General features: G+C 36.1%; 2 protein-coding genes across 2 annotated transcripts in view; both read right to left on the reverse strand.

Annotated features, from left to right (window-relative positions):
* LOC140143625 (diacylglycerol kinase beta-like) overlaps window positions 1–9,821 on the reverse strand; it is a 48,247-nt gene extending 38,426 nt beyond the window's left edge. The window contains exons 1-7 of the mRNA XM_072165441.1: window positions 9,669–9,821; window positions 9,225–9,372; window positions 8,874–9,049; window positions 8,441–8,521; window positions 6,129–6,345; window positions 5,093–5,131; window positions 1,512–1,643 (exon numbers count right to left, since the gene is read on the reverse strand). Coding sequence (XP_072021542.1) covers window positions 1,512–1,643; window positions 5,093–5,131; window positions 6,129–6,345; window positions 8,441–8,521; window positions 8,874–9,049; window positions 9,225–9,372; window positions 9,669–9,806 — 931 coding nt within the window. The 5' untranslated portion in view covers window positions 9,807–9,821. The remainder of the gene's footprint in view (window positions 1–1,511; window positions 1,644–5,092; window positions 5,132–6,128; window positions 6,346–8,440; window positions 8,522–8,873; window positions 9,050–9,224; window positions 9,373–9,668) is intronic.
* A 1,037-nt stretch (window positions 9,822–10,858) lies between these two features.
* Window positions 10,859–19,828, reverse strand: LOC140143594 (probable serine/threonine-protein kinase pats1). Its single transcript, XM_072165407.1, has 9 exons — window positions 19,811–19,828; window positions 19,440–19,511; window positions 19,052–19,123; window positions 18,550–18,663; window positions 16,590–16,679; window positions 16,103–16,255; window positions 12,560–12,688; window positions 11,752–11,904; window positions 10,859–11,083 (listed from the first exon to the last, which is right to left on the reverse strand). Exons 1-9 carry the CDS (start codon window positions 19,826–19,828, stop codon window positions 10,859–10,861), a joined length of 1,026 nt encoding a protein of 341 aa, XP_072021508.1.
* Window positions 19,829–19,966: the final 138 nt, after the last annotated feature.

The raw sequence follows: 19,966 nt of genomic DNA on the forward strand, positions 1-19,966 counted from the left end.
TGGGCCGTTTCTCATCAAAGAATTTGTAACACCTGAGTATATTGTTACTAACACCCACACACCCATCCACCCCACACACGTAGGACTAAACAGACAGATCGTATTATATCATAATTGGAAATACCAGCGTGAAGCGTTGAGGCTGTTCCAGTTAAATTACATACCCATTGGCTGTTCCATTTAATTAACATACTCCCTCTGAAATGGCCTCAAAAAAGGCTGTTCCGTTTAATTTACATACTCCCTCTGAAATGGCTGTTCCATTTAATTTACATGCTCCCTCTGGAATAGTTTCCCCCTAATCATATTGCATAGCCTCACTGTGAGTAAGAGAGACTGACAACAGCCTCCCCTGGGAGGGGACTTTTTACAATTTCTTTATTTTAAGTGCTACGAGAGTGCAACCTACAATAAATTAAAGCTTGTGACTTGGACTTTCACTTTCTACCCAATTGGGCGACTTTTTACAATTTCTTTATTTTAAGTCCTCAGCAAATAAGGCCTGTAAGTTTGGGTACACCGATAACATGCGGGTATAGCCGTATTTGTGTACAAATATATAGCCTTCTAGTTCCATGTTATATTTCCTATACAGGGAGGATGGCAATTTATTTCTCGTATTTACGGCCCTAGCTACTACCTATGGGCTACTTGTGGGGAGGAGATAGTGACTGCTTATAGATCCAATTAAATTGCAGCTCCCGTGGCTAAGTGGTTAAGGCACATGTCTTGTAAACCTGAGGTCCTGCTACTGTTTTTCCATGTTAAAAATTTTATGGTTTATGGAAGATCATATCTCAATTCCTGGATATCAAATATACTGTAGTTACCCTTTGTAACTCAAACTGATTCACTTAGTAACTATGGAACAAACAAAGCATAAAATCATATACAGGGTTGTAGAGTCGATCAAGAACAACAGGGTCCTGACTGACCCCTGGCATGCATGACAAAGAGTAAAGAGCAACACTTGTTACCAAAACATGCACAATTATTTAATTCAAAAATATATACTACCAAAAGTTTAAACAAACATTTTAAAACCATCAATATGTAAATTAATAACTTCATTTATGTACTTGGTCAATTCTAACTAATATGAAACCAAACTTTAAGTTTTTGAAACAATTTGAAATGTATTCATCTTTGGTTTCAGTTGGCTTGGAAATGTCCATCATTCTTTGATATTGCTTTGAATAGTGGTGGCGCCAGGAATTCTAAGCCGGGGGGGGGGGGCATTGAGGGGGCAAAGTAAATTTCAGGAGGGGGGGGGGCAAAATCAACAAATTTTTCGCAAAATTACAGCAAAAAGGTGAAATAAAGCTCCTGAAGTGTCAAGATATTCTGATAGATCATAGCATGCTTTCTGCTTTTGGCATTTGGTGCCTTGAATCAAGAACCAAATCAATCAGATGGTAGGAATGCTTATATTCTATGTTCTGAATGACTAATCCATATAATTAGAGAAAGTAGATCTGTATTGTTATGTAGCAATCTAAGTTTTAACTCACGCATCTCATCTACATCAAGCCAAACTTGAAAACCAGCTGTCTGCAATTCATCTCTCAGTGTTACCATGCGCTTTTGACATGGGAAACCTTCTTTTCTTGAACCCCAGCTGTATGATATCATGACGTGGCGACCTGTAATCAAATATAATAAAAAGGAAAGATATCAATTGATCAGACACATCGATGAGTGCCATACAGATGACAAGTTATCTTTTACTGTGCACAAAAAGTATTCAAACACTTCAAACAAAAGCAATGTCTTAAAGACACTAAAACTAAATTCAAAAATACAGTAGTCGATAAATGGAGAATATTGTTCTGCATACTTTGATACCTTATTCGGCATGATACAATTTTATTCCACTAAGCTAAATGCATTTGAATGACAACTGGTCAAAATTTAGACATTTCCTCCTTCAAGGTGATTTCTGCTACCATTTGGACAAACGCTCACTTCGTTGTGCTTCAAGGGAAAAGTGAATGCAAATTTTGTTCACTTTTGAAAAGCTCTCTTTTATTTAAATTGCTATGAGTTAGGAAAATAAAGTCAATATATCATACCAAATGAGGTATCAAACTACGCAGAACAAAATCCATCTATCAACTACTTTATTTTGTAATTTAGTCAATATCTTCAAGAAATGGCTTTTGTTTTAAAGGTCTATCATCATTGGCCTGGTCAACTGGCAGGTTTATGCAGGAACTAAATACCAACAATTACTAAATGTTCATACTAGGATTTGGGCAGGTAACCATGTCCTTACATATATCACAATGTTCTTTTAGATGGTCAGCTAGACCTTGGCGAGTTGGACACTTTAAATATCATGGATTATGCATGTCATGGCATAAAATGCTGAGCTTGTGTAACACTTTATGAATAAATCCTGCTGTGCTGTTAACTCTTTAAGTGTTCGGATACCTTTTGTGCTCAGTATATGTAGAAAGGTGTAAAACTTATTTGGCACTAGCCTGTTCAGCAAGTACTAATAAAAATACATTTTTACCTGCCTAACATACCTGGGTCTTACTGAGCAGGCTATTATTGCAATACATGTACTACCAACCCAACAGCCACATGGCTGCAGCCCAACAGCCACATGGCTGTCAGTTATATAGCAACCTAAAAGGTCCAGAAGTTCCAAGTCACCCACCAAGACTTTAGTAAAGAAATTGTTTTCTAACAATATTAAAAAATAATGAGGCGGCCTATATGCTTCACCCTAGCAGGGCGTAAGACAATGCGAAACACAAATTAATATATGCGAGGATAAACGATGCAAGCCCGAGAAATAGATTTTATTAATTTGTGTTTCGCATTGTCTTACGCCCTGCTAGGGTGAAGCATATAGGCCGCCTCTTTCTTCATTATTTAATATATATTTGGCCGCTGAGACACAATTGGGAGGGCGGGTTAGTGTAGTGGTCTTCTCACTCGCTTCTCACCACTGTGGCTGGGGTTCAATTCCCCGCGGCGCCACATGTGAGTTTGGTTGCCGATCCATGCTCGTCCCTCGCAGGTTTTTCTCCGGGTGCTCGGTTTTCCTCCTGCATCTAAAATCGGACCTCTTCCCATATCCCTGTCCCATCATATCCGGATGGCGTCCCTTAAATTTAGTAGCCTCTGAGCACTATTGGGATTAGCCTGGCTTCGGCCGAATGTTATAAATAAATAAAATAAATAAATGAGAGAGTTATCATGGGGACTTTAAGTTGAGATTGCCCGAGTACCGACTGTGAACTCAGGTACTACAGTGGTAAAGCTCTGGACCGGTAATCCAGCGACCGGGGTTCAATCCCGCTGAGTCCTGATTTTTTCTCTCTCAATATTTTCGAGCCCCTATCACGCCAATATTAAAAAATAATAAAAATCATTACGATATTAGAAAAGTTATTGTAGCTTATTTTGTTCCACACACCTGGTCCAATTTTGTTACACATTGTTTCAGACAATTACTTATTATTTGATGCCACTCAGTCAGCGATCTTGCTCCATCCTCCTGCCCCTTTGACCCCAATAAAAATTTTGCCACAATTTTGTATAAATGTCACAATTTTTTACTCCCCCCCTTTAATTCACTTTGCTTTGCCACATAATTCCCCCGAACAAAATTTCTGGTGTCCACCCTTCTCCATCTTTCAATGTTGCAGGGTCTTACGGATCTGTGGACAATATGGCTTTGTCCAACATTGAGTGGGAGCAGAGGCAGAGTTTAACCAAAAGACAAAGTATGCAAACATTTCGGTAGTTATACCATTTGAAGCCTTTCAGAAGATATGCCATTATACTACCAAAATCTAAATTTAATAACTCTTGAGGGAAGTGACCATGAGTGGGTTTAAACAAAATAGCCTGGTCTGCAATCCAGGGATCTCAAGAGTCAGCCAAATAAAGTACAACTAAGTTGCCTTCAAAGAGAAATACAGCATGAATGCACATCATATTGGTGGCTGGTAGAGCTCTGAAGGTTATCTATGCTAGAGGTATTCACCAATGATCCATGAATGCACATCATATTGATGTCTGGTAGAGCTCTGAAGGTTATCTATGCTGGAGGTATTCACCAATGATCCATGAATGCACATCATATTGATGTCTGGTAGAGCTCTGAAGGTTATCTATGCTGGAGGTATTCACCAATGATCCATGAATGCACATCATATTGATGTCTGGTAGAGCTCTGAAGGTTATCTATGCTGGAGGTATTCACCAATGATCCATGAATGCACATCATATTGATGTCTGGTAGAGCTCTGAAGGTTATCTATGCTGGAGGTATTCACCAATGATCCATGAATGCACATCATATTGATGTCTGGTAGAGCTCTGAAGGTTATCTATTCACCAATGATCCATGAATGCACATCATATTGATGTCTGGTAGAGCTCTGAAGGTTATCTATGCTGGAGGTATTCACCAATGATCCATGAATGCACATCATATTGATGTCTGGTAGAGCTCTGAAGGTTATCTATGCTGGAGGTATTCACCAATGATCCATGAATGCACATCATATTGATGTCTGGTAGAGCTCTGAAGGTTATCTATGCTGGAGGTATTCACCAATGATCCATGAATGCACATCATATTGATGTCTGGTAGAGCTCTGAAGGTTATCTATGCTGGAGGTATTCACCAATGATCCATGAATGCACATCATATTGATGTCTGGTAGAGCTCTGAAGGTTATCTATGCTGGAGGTATTCACCAATGATCCATGAATGCACATCATATTGATGTCTGGTAGAGCTCTGAAGGTTATCTATGCTGGAGGTATTCACCAATGATCCATGAATGCACATCATATTGATGTCTGGTAGAGCTCTGAAGGTTATCTATGCTGGAGGTATTCACCAATGATCCATGAATGCACATCATATTGATGTCTGGTAGAGCTCTGAAGGTTATCTATGCTGGAGGTATTCACCAATGATCTACTTCTCTCTCTCTTTAATGCAACATGTAACACATTCCATTGAAATAAGTAAATCATATTAATTTGCTTCACATTTTATTGCCTTTGTAAAAAAAAACAGGACAAGGAACAAATTAACGTACATCCACTATCATAATCTCACCTTGCTTTGGTGTTGGGTTTTCAGTTGAGGATGATACACCTGTATATTAGTTACCAAACAAAAAATGAACAGAATAATATCAGTACAACAGATTCATGTTTCACAAATGAAATATTTTGGCAAGATGGAACAGACATTACTGTGAATATAAAGGCAATGCCAATTATGTCCAGCAGGCCATATTGCATCAAGGCAATACTAAACCTTTCTGGTGAACATCCCATGCTTTTTGTTGGTAAACTGAAGCCTATCTGCCTATTTTGCCAAAAATGTTGTTTGCTTATTGAGTCAACAATGAACAAGTAATATCATATCACAATTATATTACCTATTCACTGCAGTTGTTTTTCCATAATTCTCAAGTTGAATTAATAAATTACATACTATGCATGGGTTCCCAACCTTTCTCTTTCAATGTGACCCATTCTGTGCAAGTCAGAGCAATACTCCTTGTCAAAATTGTGTCATATGTCCCTAATATAATTCCTGTGTAGTATGGTGACCTTGTGAATCCAGTCACTGTAACACCACTAAATAAAGTAACCTAGCAGGTGAATTGGCAGCAGTTGCCCTGGCCAAATTGAGACAAATAACATTCTATGAATATATGTATTTTGCTGCAAATTCGAAATCAAATCATAAAATAAGGGCCTATTCCAGGACTAATTGAGTTGACATTACTTTCTTAATTCTTTGTGTTATATTAAGTTGAGCAAATTTTGTGGCATTTGAGAGATACAAATTTACTATAGTAAGGTGGATTCAGGTCAAAGCACTTACAAAACACTGATCCCATTTGACAGGTTTATCTCAACATTTTAGCCTTTACTATATACTTTTTTCATCTTTTGTCACTACTTATAAATATCTTTGACTTTTGAAGCAACCAGTCGATTTATAGCTGAGAAAATTACATTTCAATAGCTGACTTTTACAGCAACATAATTATAGGGGAATGCATTAGTGGTGTAGACCCTTGTGGTACAATGGTTGGGAACCGTTGCATTTAGACATTTTGAATTTAGTGAGAACTCACCAGTGTCTGCTTTCCAGTACAGTCGTGTTGCAGGAATCTCTGTATCTGTATTTCTACAGAGATATGAGCCACTGCCACACTCTTCCATCGGTATTAGGTGAAGTCTTTGTTTCCCTTCTTCCCTGCAAGCCACACAGCCCACAGTCATTGTGTACTTGATGCCTTTGGCCCACTTGTCTCTTAGCTCATGTAATGTCTTACTCATGAATTCAAACACCTGAATGATATACAATTAGTATTTATAGACTTTTGTTATTTTAATTATTCATATGAATTGTTTATACAGAATTTCTTCCTGTCATATATTTGAAACAAATCATGTCAAATTGGTACCAACATATATAACCTAAATACAAATGGTTTGAGAATTCTTACAGCTGGTTTATATTACCCTATTCAAATTAAGTGTCTCAACACTCTTTTCTTGCCATACTTAGTTTATACAAATATATCTTTGTTGCAAACAAATTAATTTTATGTTTTATGATACATATATCTCATTACTTTCTAATTAATCCAGTGTTCCCTCTATGGATTTGAAGCTGGGCGTATCTAGCTATAGCCTGAATGTTGGTATGGTCATTTGACTGATGCAATGCAGTCTACATGTAAAGAATATGTGGCGTAATTGTAGAATCTAGTCTGCCCCCTCCCAACAAAATCAGGTTAGGCTATCGGGTTAGGATTAATTAGGGTTATTGGTAGGGTAGGTTAAGGGTAACTAGGGTTAGGGTAGGGAGAAATAGATTATGCAACTACCCTGAATATTCTTCATGCTGCTCCAAAATTACAACTGTCTTATTAAGATGGTGCTTTGCAGGCTACTGACTAATGCAACTGTCCATTGCAACCCCGGCCCCTGGGTACCCAGGATGGTCCGGACTTGACATCATGTGACCCGGGATTTGACTCAAAATTTGTCCTGGGGGAGCTGGGTGTTGGCCCGGACTGGTATAAGACATAACGTCGGCCAAAACCCTGGGAATTTGATCTGTGACTTTACCCGGTGAGAGCTGGGATTGGGTCGTAACTTACTCGGGGTTTCCAACCAGTAAAATGGTCCATGAACATTGCCGTGGTTTGCTGAAGGGATGCCTGCATTTATGGGCCGGGGAATGCTATGCATTTGGCCATACTTGAGCCAGGGTTTGCCATGGATATATATTAATAATCCATTGAGTTATAGGTGTATGATATAAAAATTTATTTCAATGTCTTGTGTTAATATGTCAGATTTTCCAAGCTATATATATTTTCTTGTTGGAGCGTGTAACAAAATCATTAATCACAAACCGTTGAAAGGATGTTAAATAATATCCAAAATGGCAACACCAAGAAACAAAATTAATAACTTGTGTGCCAAAAGTTTGACCAATTTTGTCACACAATAGATGGCCATTTGATTTTAAAAACAAGTTAAAAGGTAAGTTGGATGGGAGAATAGCCTCGTAATTGGAAGTTGCATTTTGGATTGACATCAAAAAATCTTATATAGGCCTATGATATTATGTGCTTAAAATGTTAAGGCTTACATGCAAAGATCGAAAATTCGCCACTCCCGTATCCTGGACAGATGTAATGCAGTTGATTTGTGTATTTTAACATATTAACTATGGTTTTTAATCATATTGGCTTACATGAAGGCCCTATCAATATACGATATTCCCGGTTTATTCCCAGCATTTTTCGACCATTCATGCTTTGTAAAAATATTTAAAACAAAGACACAAGCCTTCATAATAGTAGTGGTGGCACAACAAAATTAGAGGGACACCCTCTTGTCTCGTCCCCCTTGCCACTGTAATGCATGAAAAGTGCATAATAAAAGTGAAGTGTTGGATGCATGCTGTTAGACCATGGCATTAGGCCTATATAATAAACACCATGTCAGACAACAGTCTTTAAACATGGCAATAGTTCCAAGTCAACAAAAACAGCTAAATCCAGCGATGCTGAGGTCTTTATCAGTGTCTGGGGCCCACATCATATAGTTTAACAACCGGATGATCTACAGTATAATAGCTACAAGATCTGCCCTATGCGAAGAAACCTCACTCCATTGAAGACATACATTGTACCTGCCAAATTTTGGACCCGCATGACTATATCCAATGCCCAGGGCCGGGAACTTGGGCCATCAAATACCCGGGGTTTGCATCGGTTTGTATCGGATATTTGCCCCTGATGGGGGCCAGATAGTGGCTCAAGATTTTGCCCAGGAGGATCTAGGACTGGCCAGGTGTTTACCCGGGTATCCAGGGGCCAGGGTTGCATTTGATATGTGCATATCAATAGATGTATTAATTACGTACCGTTGTGCATACTTCTGGATCTGGTTCACCTGTACTACTTCCTGACTTGTTCCCATGTTTAGCTACTTTCTTGAGCATAATCTATAATGACAGAAATATGATTTTACCCAATCATACCAATGTTTCTTTAAAGAGACATCTAAAAGAATATAAATACTTAACCAGCAAATGAGGGCTGTTTGAAAGAAAGAACCATTCAGCAAAATAACTTGATGCCAACTCACAGCTTATAAAACAACTATAAAAATTTACAACTATAAAAAATGATTAGCACCAATGAGTTAGCAATGCTTACTGCTTGTTAAAAATGTATATTTGGTATTTCTTTGTATCAAACATTTTGATACTTTTTCTATTACACAAATTGTGATTAATTAGCTAAATATCTCATAGTTTTCAGTTTTAAAGTGATGTAGGATTAATTAAATCATACCTTAATGCATGCACTGTTCTTTTTACTACTTTGAATCATCTGCAGAGAGCACATATGTCTATTGTTCTCAGGGCCTACAAAGGATTTACAAAATCGGTAATACAGCTCGGGGGCTTTATCTGTGTGCTGAGATGACCAACGTGCGAAGTGTACAAGTACCCGATGAAAGAAACCATCTAAGAAAACAAGACCAATTAACAGTTCATAAATTATATAGTATTATATCAGAAATTACAAAGTTAATGATGATAAATTGTGATGTTTCTAGAACATACGATATAAGATTTAAGATTAAAAAGCAAATTTATCACTGCAATTACAACAAACAAGTATGCCAACATCAGTGCTTACCTGGTAGGAAGGTATCAAAGTCCACATAGAATATGCCATCAGTTATATCCACATCCCCTTCCGTTGGATGCAGACATGCAGGCACGCAATATTCCTGTTGTCCTTTCTCTTCTATTTGTCCATCTCTTTCTTTCTCTATATTCTTATCCTGTGTACTCACACAAACAAACAAACAAACAAACAAAACAAACAATCTATGTCATTTTCCCTGCTAGAAATCTTTAATACTACAGCTTGCCACAAGAAGATCTTCATTAAACCGAGTGAATTCATATTTGAATGGGATCTTATTCAACACAACATTATCACACCAATCTTCACATTACTCTTGGTTAACTATCACAAATGCCTATAAAATAAACACAGTTTTGTTGTGTGTATCTCCCAGGTACTTATTTACTCTTTTTATTGCTTGTTTTTAAACATAGAAAGAACTGTGCCTACCTTGGCAGGTTGTCTAAACAGCAAGTCAAACCTTTCCATTAACTCTAGTAGTTCCTGCTTAATATCAATCCATTCCTTCCACATATGTTCTATAAGTTTGTTTCTTAGGATACCATAGTCTCGAAGTTCCTGCCACATTTGGACAAACTCCGGATCCTGAAAAATAATTAGCTTTTGGTTAGCATTAAAGTGTTCACTTCTTCTTACCTAATTATAATTTAATATGTGGAAGAACCAAAAAGAGATGAAGTCCAAGACACAGACACCCTTCACTAAGATATATGACCAACAAACACATACATGCATACACTCACATCACTTACATTGATTACAATGTATTATATTTATATTCAAAATTTATGTATTCATGTTGTTACACTACAGACAAGAGACCATTGAAAGGAATATGTGGCTCCTGAGTTTCTCGACTGGAAGTCAATTTGTACTGAAATTCCTTCCCACAAGGTAATAAGCATATTGTATAACAATAGATACAGTTTACCTGCTCGAAACGTCGGTTGTATTTGTGTTAACTTTTGTCTATCTTTGTTTTTGTCTTGTTTTTATATATTCTAAGTATCATTTTTTATCCTGCAGTTGATAAGAATTCTGCAATCTCATTGGTCAAACACCACTTGGATAAAAATCTGTATTACCTGCTTACTCCTCATTAATATACAGACAGGTAATATTTCTCGTATTACCTGTGTAGTCATAACATGTGTGCATCACATGACTCTTGGGCATACTTCATGTGCAGCACTGTTAAAAAAGCAAGGAAGAAACTGGCCTACAATTTACTAAGCCCATTTAAGATTATCAAGCTATATTCTTTCAGCAAAGCTTATGAACAAGTTGGAAGATAATAAAATGCATGTTCACTAAAGGATACAATTGTTACCCCCTGTTTGTTCTCATGAAATACGGTAGGGGAAAATATCTACGGTCTGGTGCCATATTCCATTCAGCCTTCGTTTATTCAGCCTTCGGCTTCATGGAATACGGCACCAGACCTTAGATATTTTCCCGTATTTTGTGAACAAACAGGGGGTAACTGATAGTATCATCTTTTTGATCCTTGTGTTTTGCACCATTACCTACTCTTATGCATATTGCATTGTGAAGAGGAATTTCGGTATAAATTGACTTCTGAAGGACTAACCCAAAATCCTTGTATAGAAGGTCTAAAATTAACGAAAGTGACTTGATGCATGACTTGCCTGCTGTTCATTAGGTAACACTGTAATAACTGCCTTGAACACATCAATGAGCCACTGCGGGTCCAAGATGATAGTATTCTTCAAGATCTTGTCTTCTCCAAACCAGATGATGGTTCCCAAATCATGATACAGTCCCAGCATTGTGATAAACTGTGACTCATCTGTAATATTACATTCAGCTGCTAACTCTCGTGTCTGCATAAAATTAACAATTGAATAAAAATGACCCAATAATCATCTGTACTAATGAACTCAATTACTTGTTTTTTGGTAATTTTGAAGGTGTCTGTATTAAAACCATTTGAACCTAATACCTATAGATTAAAATTATCCGCTCTTCTCCAGTGTGCCTCTGTGGCTCAATTGGCTAAGCGTTGTACTAGAAATACAAAGGTCGCCGGTTTGAATCGGGCCAGATGCACTGGTCGTTTTTTTAACGTTTATGTGCGCTGGCTGCTCTGGGTAAAGATTTGTTCATCCTATCAACCCAGAGAACTAAGTAAATAATTTTCAGCTATTGTATTTGCATGATATTGTAATGCAAATTGGCATGTTTGATGTGGATTAGGCTGCAAATGAGTGTGTTGGATAATAACCTACATAGACATTGTCACTGCTGCACATGCCAATATTGCATTGCATCCCTCTTCTTATTCCCTAAACTGGAAAACCTGTTTTTAAAATAAAGCCTCATTAATAATTATGCATTTTGATTATATAACATTATATTTTTATGCGAATTCAAGCTCAAATATTGTTTAATTGATATTTTGTCTCGCATATCAAACAAACCTGGGAAGTATATAGCAGAGAAATAATGTCAAGTCATTTTATGCATTAAACTCATTTTGATGTAGGCCTACCTCTTCTAACGTTATGTAGGGTTTGTTGTCACCGGTGCCTAGGGTTTCAATCACAGCTTTATGAAATTGTAACCACTTGATGGGGTATTGTTCTTTCATGTGCGGCGCATTTATTGCTGCTTTTGCGACAGCATCTTTCATGGATTTTAATGCCTGAGAATACAAAATCCATTAAAACATTTCAGTGTTATGTATAGGTCAATAGTTAAATTCACTACAAAACTCGCCAAGTTTTATTTGCATGTATATTGCATGATTTGTCCAACTAATGTGAGCATTTATGTTGTCACAGTAACACAATTATAAAAAGCCCACTCAGTTCCATATAGCTAAATGTGATCCACGAAGTATTTCAAGAAATACCTGTAAATGTGAATGTTATCCAAGCATTGTCTGTTTGTCTTAATTCTGATGCTAATTTAAGTGATTGATGCCGCATCAGTAAGTTATTTTGCGGAAATAATTCATTACTTCACAATTTTATTGAAAACTACTTTCAATAGTCTGTCATTTTCTTGCCTTCAACGTTTAGTACTTCACAGTAGTCTGCAGATACTTCCTGGAGGCTTAATTTCTTTGTACAACAATATTAGAGTTTCAGGTTAGGGTTAGCATATTGCAGCCCACTATGGTTGCAAACAATAAACACACTTCCTGGAGCAACTAAGCCCCTCCCATGCAATTTTATAAATCTAACAATGATAAATTAAAACTGTAACCTTTGTTGATTGTTGACAGTCACATCCACACCAGGGTTGGTTTATTACCAAATATCAAAATAAAATAAGCTGCATGTGTTCATATTTACCTCTTCATCACATGGCTGCTGCTGCTTTGTTGGGTCATTCTCAAGGAAATGAAATTGTCTTCTAACATACTTCTCATATTGCTTCCCCTCTAATATGGCAAAGAGTTGATCCTTCACAACTTCTTCCTCCTTAAACAAATATAGACGGGAAGCAAAATAAGTAAAACTTGCCACTGAATGGCTGGTAATAGAGGTACACAAAATCATAAATATTATATAGTTCATCTTGCTGTAAGCATTCAAAATTAAAATTGTACAATGCAAAGGTGTGTGCTCATTATAACATACATGATAACACAGCTCCATGGGACTGGACATCATATGATACACACAATGCAAAGGTGTGTGCTCATATGATGCCCAGTCCCATGGAGCTGTTTTATCATGTATGTTATAATGAGCACACACCTTTGCATTGTGTGTATCATATGATGCCCAGCCCCATGGAGCTGTGTTATCATGTATGTTATAATGAGCACATTATTTGTAATACTAGTATATTGTAAATACATAATACTGTATATGCTATTTTTGTAAATATTGTGTATCGTAATATATTTTGTTGCTATAACATGTATACAATGAGGGCCTGCTTGAAAAGCAGTGCTTGTCACTGAAGCAGTATTACCCTCAATAAAGAAAGAATAAATAATAATAATAATAATAATTATTATAACATACATGATGACACAGCTCCATGGGGCTGGGCATCATGATACACACAATGCAGACTCATGAAGTTTTAAAATTTAGCCAAATTCTGTTCTGTTAATCCGACAACATAAGTCTGATCTACATGATAAATTTTGCTAAACAAGTGTCTAACAAACTTCAGAAAAAGAAGTCCAAAACAGTTGGTGAAACAGACTAAATTACCGTAGTGGATAATGTACTCAAGTGCCATTTTGGCGAAAATGAGTTATTGACTGTTTTGAAGTCTTTGGGGTTTAGCAATTTTTTTCTCAAAATTTTGGCCGATATGACCCCTCAGAAATAGGGGTCACGTGAGGGGTCAACTGGGGTCAAATTTTCAAATTGGTCTGATCACTATCAAATTAGTGTCAAATTACTTGTTGGGTCACAAGGATTACAAAAATATATGGTTTGTCATATCTACAACATTTAGTTAAGGAGTTATAAGCTCAAGGTCAACCAAAGGTCAAACGAGGTCAAATTTTAAGCAACATCCGATTTACACAAATGATACATCAAATTGTTCCTCTCTATATGGGCATTCCAAAAATATATACATAAGCGCTCCACAGACTCCGAGTATTGTACGTACAATATTGTATACAACATATCTACATTATTTAATCTATTGCCATTCTATTTCCAGTAATGTTTAAGTTCTAACGAATGTTTGATGACGAAAAATCGATAATATGTTACATGTAATATCTAGTAGAAATATATTATCGATTTTACGTCAGCAAACATTCGTTAGAACTTAAACATTACTGGAAATAGAATGGCAATAGATTAAATAACGTAGATATGTTGCATACAATATTGTACATACAATAAAAAGTCTGAATACTGCTTTATAACTTATATTGCCATTCAATTTTGAGAAAAATCCATTTGTTTCCAGCTGACTAATGATTGTAGTGGAAAAAAGACTCAAGTGCAAGATATCGATTATTGATTATAGAAAATCAATAAGTGACAATGTATTAATTTATAGCTGTAAAAGAATAATAGTGAATATAAAATTGCTCCTGCAAGTTTTAGTACAAAATAATACAGTTTGTGATCAGCAGATAAATTTCAAAACTTTAGACCCCATTTTCTCAGAACTAGTATTTTGGCACTTGAGCACTTCTTCCACTACAGTCTTCCTCTACTTATAACAATGAAACTCTACTTATAACTTTTCATGCTGACATAGTCACCTCTATTTCATATGTACCTCTAAATTTATAATCTGAAGCAGAATGACTCTCAAATGCAACAGATTTAGAGATTATAAATTCTCAAGCAGGTGAAGACAATTTAGGTGTGAAGACATAACCAGTGCAATAGGCCTATATTTTTAACAGCCTTATTGTGGTAAACCTCTTTAATAGTAAACCTACTAATCAGACCATGAAGACCCAATTAATCCAGATAATTTCACAGTGTCTCCAAATCAGACCATGGTCAATGAAGACTAGGTAATAGCTTAAATTAATCAAGGGCCTTAAGGGGGTACTACACCCATTGATTTTTTTTTTTTTTTTTTTTGCATTTTGTGAAGAAATTACAAAAAAAAATTGGACAAAGTGGTATGCAAAATGAAGGGGCACATCGTCTCGTTTTATTGGTGGCATCGGTATCAATGTAGCTTACATGCTTTTAAAGATAGAAGCCAAAAGGAGGTACATCACTGATGATTTAAATTCACTTCATTTTGGAAAGCTTACTATCAACGGATTTCGTTAAAATTTTGGATATGTGTTGCATTAGGGAAATAAAGTTGATATGTAAAATGGGAACAAGTGGTCCCTGATTTCTTTTATGACTTCATGAACTTGGTGCTCCACAACTATCAAAAAGGAACTGGTTAAAATGCTTCTATTTTCAATGTTGAGCTATATTTTGTATTTTTAACTTGCGACATTATTTCACTGAAACTTAATTAAGCCATAGGTAACAGGTTACCACAACCATACTACAGCAATGTTGAAAAAGATTGTATTTCTTGTCACCTACACCACCATATTGGGTAGTTTTCCGTAAGCTTAACTTTTGTGATTTTGGTAACTATTTTATATTTATTTGTGAAATCCATCTCAACTAGGCATTCTACATTGTACTCACCATTTACATCCCAAGGTATATTAGTATATCCACCTTGCACTTCTCGATATATATCCAGTTAAAGACAGGATATCAAAATTATGCCTCATTATGATATCACAGACACTCACATGTAACCTGACATACGGTGACCTAATAGCCTTTTCTTCTCCTAACAACACATTATAGTATTAAATTGACTAATGACTATGCATCCATTGTATAAGTGTTTATTTAATTTATTCAGTGTTATATATATTTTGCATGCACTACTAGATTTTCTATAGAGAGTATAACAAAGGATTTAATGTATTCTATTCATGTAATCTACTTGAACATGTTGAATGGAATAAATTATGGTTTGTTATGAAACACAGATCTGAGTTACTAGGATACAGTAAACAAAAAAATATATAGGGCTAAAATGACTTACTAAAATTGTTTAAAAGCACTTTGTGTGTAGATATATTTTATAAGTTCAGGACATGAGGTGATGAACATATATATGTACTTTATAAATTTGCAAGAAAAAAAAGAAGAGGGGTACTGATGAAAATCAGGGTATTATTCCCCCTTAAGAACAACGTAAATCTAAAGTTGAAGATGTATAGAAAAAATAGGAAAGCTAAATAACCAATGAAAAAAATAAAAAGGAGTCAGGACAGCAGCTAGAGAAAAAAATCAGATATGACCTGCTCAGCTATTTTATGCAGAATTGTTGGGGCATTTTCTAAAACATCATAAAAATAAAGTATATCTTACAACTGCTGAATCTCGTTTGTGTGTCCCAATGATGAAGATTGGTGGATATCCTTTATCATCGGCAGAATCTTGTGCAGCATAAGTATAAATAGACTGCAACCAAAACTTGATGAAGTCCTCCCCATTGAAATCATGGAATCTAGACTGTCTCTTCTAAACAAAAAAGAAAAGAAAAACAAAAGCAAGTGAACAATTTTGCTTTGTGCAAAGAACATATTAAAAGACATTATATAGCAAAAGTGTTGTTAGTATATGTGATGCTCAAGTTAAACAAACAGGCAATGCACTTTTATGAAGCATGAAGCATGGTCATCACCTATCAATAATTGTCCTAAGCAAATACACAATCAACAATAACAGCTTTGTCATTTGGACTGTTCTTGTATAACGGCTTGCAAAGGTATGATGACTTTACACAATGGTTGATCCTAAAACATCCAAATATATTTTTTAAATTTTCCAACAAAAACCTGTAAATAATATTTACCTTTGAGAAATCTTGAACTTCACATCGCTCTTCTAGTTTCTTGCTCATATCAAACACAAGTGCAAAGACGGCTCTTCGATTAAAGAACACCTGCAACAAATAATTATATAAAAAATGTCAAAATGATAATGGAGACAGGTGCTTATTTATGTGAAGTTCTGTTTTCTTTGTTGACGTCACTTTAGCACATCACAACAACGATGATGCCTTGTGGGAACTCAAATCATCATACTTTTGAAGTGGTTTTGTATAGAAAATGCAAATACAGAAACAATATGCTGATCATACTAAGACCTTATTGCTTGAGAGAGGTGCCATATGGGGCAGTCCATCTCAAATCACCTAATGGGTTGGCTGGTCACCCTCTCAGATTTTGTTTAAAATCACTTATATCATAGCCCTATGTGCCAAATGAACACATTTCAAACGGTAGGTCTCTACTCCTTGTCGTTTCTGAGAACCGGCCTATTGAAAATTGGGTCAGACCCCCCCTTTTTGGGCACACGTGTCGCGACATTAATTTTCTTCCGAGTTTAGACATCCATATCTTACCCTAGGGGTAAGCTACAGGGCTACAAATTGGAATCCAGGGTGTCTTTGACCCAAATAACCAGATTCTGGACTCATAAACAATGTATCTCGCCTCCATCTGCTGATATAGACATATAAAAATGCATGTTCATGTTGACGCACATGACATATTCCTGTTTTTGACCCCCCTCCTCTTCATACCAGATGTGAGACATCATCTATTTTGCCTTTAGTAGGCAATATAGGTTCAGGTGTGACCCCCTATAGCAGGGTAGACCACTCATTGGCTTAATAAAAATTTCACAGGGGCTCAAAGATGACTCCTCAGCCAAAAGACCCCGTTAAGGACCCCATTTGACCTTGTGGAAATAATTCACCATAATTCAAACTCACACAAATTCAAAATACTTGCATGATGTTCCTCTGTACCAAAAATCTTAGTGGTGTCAAGCCATCTTCATGGTTAAAATAGTGTTTGAATTTCTCATTGAAATACACAGTAAATTGATGAACTTTGCATTCTGGGAATTAGAACATTACTGTGTATTTCAATGCGATCTCAAACAGTCATTTAACCATGAAGATGGCTTGACACCACTTTGATTTCTGGTACAGAGGAACATCATAGAAGTATTTTGAATATGTGTGAGTTTGATTATGGTGGCTCATTTCCCACATAATAAAATTTGGGTTGGTATTTAGGACAATTTTGTGTGTATTTCACTGAGAAGTGGACAAATTAAGTCAAAAACATCAAATATTCAACGAGCCATAACTCAGAAACGACAAGGAGTTGAGACCTAATATTTGAAATGTGTTCATTTGACCCATAGGGCTATGATATAAGTGATTTTAAAGAAAATCTGAGAGGGTGACCAGCCAACATTTTCTGAAAATTAGGTGATTTGATATGGAATGACTCATATACCCATCTGTTTAGTAACCTATATCCTATTAAGATGACTGAAGAGGTTCATCAGGTCTGTTGATTAATCACCCATTTAAAGTTCTTTGTCAAGTTTCGCCAGAATCCTTTTTCAAAGCATTGATGATGTTATTGATCCATTTACTTGGAGCAGGAATCTTGACTGGTTGTTATTGTTTTTATACCGGAAGTACTCCTGTCTCCAACATTGGTCCTTGCCACACCTACATCTTCTTTTTGCCCCTTGCAACCCATCCTCTTAACTAACCCTACCAAAACTAAACCATACAAAACCCTACAGTACTAATCTAAGTTCCTCCCCTTCAATTGAGTGGGGTGAACAATTTATAGGCCACCTCCGACCAAACCACTCTCAATACCTTACAGTTACGATTAAGGTTCCGAGCTTGGCTGCTGGCACCCAAACTTAAGGAAGAAATAAAGTGGAAAGCTGGGGTGGTATACTTACATAAACAAGGAATTGGTCCAGTCGGGATAACTCACCTGGTGTGTTGAATAATATAACTCTTGACCTGCGAAGTCCCAAAATGTAACTTCAAGATCATCTGCTTGCTCCGTAGCCTTTCGGATATTTTCTGGAATTTCATCTGGTTGTTCCTTAGCATTTATATAAAAAACAAAATACACCTTCATTATATATATATATATAAAACTACTTATCCCACTATACAAAGATTAACATACCAAATATTTGAGACATACTTTGACTGGCCACTTTTGTTCAGATCTCAGGAAGTTTATTTGAAGATATTACCCGTCTGTTAACATGTTTCTATGTGTTACTTTTATTTTTTTCATTATAATTTCCTTCTTTATAAACTTGCAAACAGTTTCAGTTGTTGTGTATGTACGTATTACCTGTTCAAAACAGCACCTGTCAATTTGCTGGACAGTCGTTGTCTTGAAGATTCTATCACCCCACAGATAAAACATATACATGTATTTAGGGCTTCATTTATTAACATCTTCTATGAAATGCACATACCTTGTTTGGATCTGCGTCTTTAAAATCTTCAATTGGTGTTTCCTCATCCTTTGCAGAGTTAGAGACACTTGCCTGTTGCAAAATAAAGTCACATAATGAAATAGATGCCTTATTTCTATTTTTATAAGTTTTCAAACTCATTAATTCTGTCTGGAAATATTTCATTCAGGTGGTAACCATCTTTACACAATTATTCACAGTGTCTTAAATCTCATAATTCCGTACTATTGCTCAATTATATTCTAAAATATGACGAATGATTCTTCCCATTTATACAATTTCATGAAATTACCAATTTGCTGGACAGTTGTTGTCTTGAATATTCTATCACAGATAAAACATATATTTAGGGCTTCCTTTATTAACACCCTCTATGTAATGCACATACCTTGTTTGGATCTGCATCTTTAAAATCTTCAATTGGGGTTTCCTCATCCTTTGCAGAGTTAGAGACACTTGCCTGTTGCAAAATAAAGTCAAATAATGAAATATATGCCTTATTTCTATTTTTATAAGTTTTCAAACTCATTAATTCTGTCTGGAAATATTTCATTCAGGTGGTAACCATCTTTACACAATTATTCACAGTGTCTTAAATCTCATAATTCCGTACTATTGCTCAATTATATTATAAAAATGATGAATGATTCTTCTCATGTATACAATTTCATGAAATTACCTTCTATGAAAATTGCATATATCCTATTTGAGTTCACTTTACTGCGATCCAGCAAATTCATATGCACTTCAAATTCTCACTTGATCATTTCTATACATGTCTACTGTCTGTCAAAGTGTCAGTTGGCAGGGCACATTTCTCAGGCTTTGATTGACCCATTTTGTGGACAAAGGGGCAATTCCTGGATTTTGACATCACGGGGTCAGTATATGGGGACCTGCATCCTTATTAGATCT

The sequence above is a fragment of the Amphiura filiformis genome, unplaced genomic scaffold (genome assembly GCF_039555335.1).
Source record: "Amphiura filiformis unplaced genomic scaffold, Afil_fr2py scaffold_24, whole genome shotgun sequence".
NCBI classification, from domain to species: domain Eukaryota; kingdom Metazoa; phylum Echinodermata; class Ophiuroidea; order Amphilepidida; family Amphiuridae; genus Amphiura; species Amphiura filiformis.

Excerpts from the sequence above, each read along its gene's own strand:
- LOC140143594 (XM_072165407.1), bottom strand. Across the intron at positions 19,124-19,439 it reads AAGATGCAGATCCAAACAAG|GCAAGTGTCTCTAACTCTGC; the intron begins GTATGTGCATTA and ends ATTTTGCAACAG. Across the intron at positions 11,084-11,751 it reads CCTACATAACGTTAGAAGAG|ACACGAGAGTTAGCAGCTGA; the intron begins GTAGGCCTACAT and ends AATTTTATGCAG.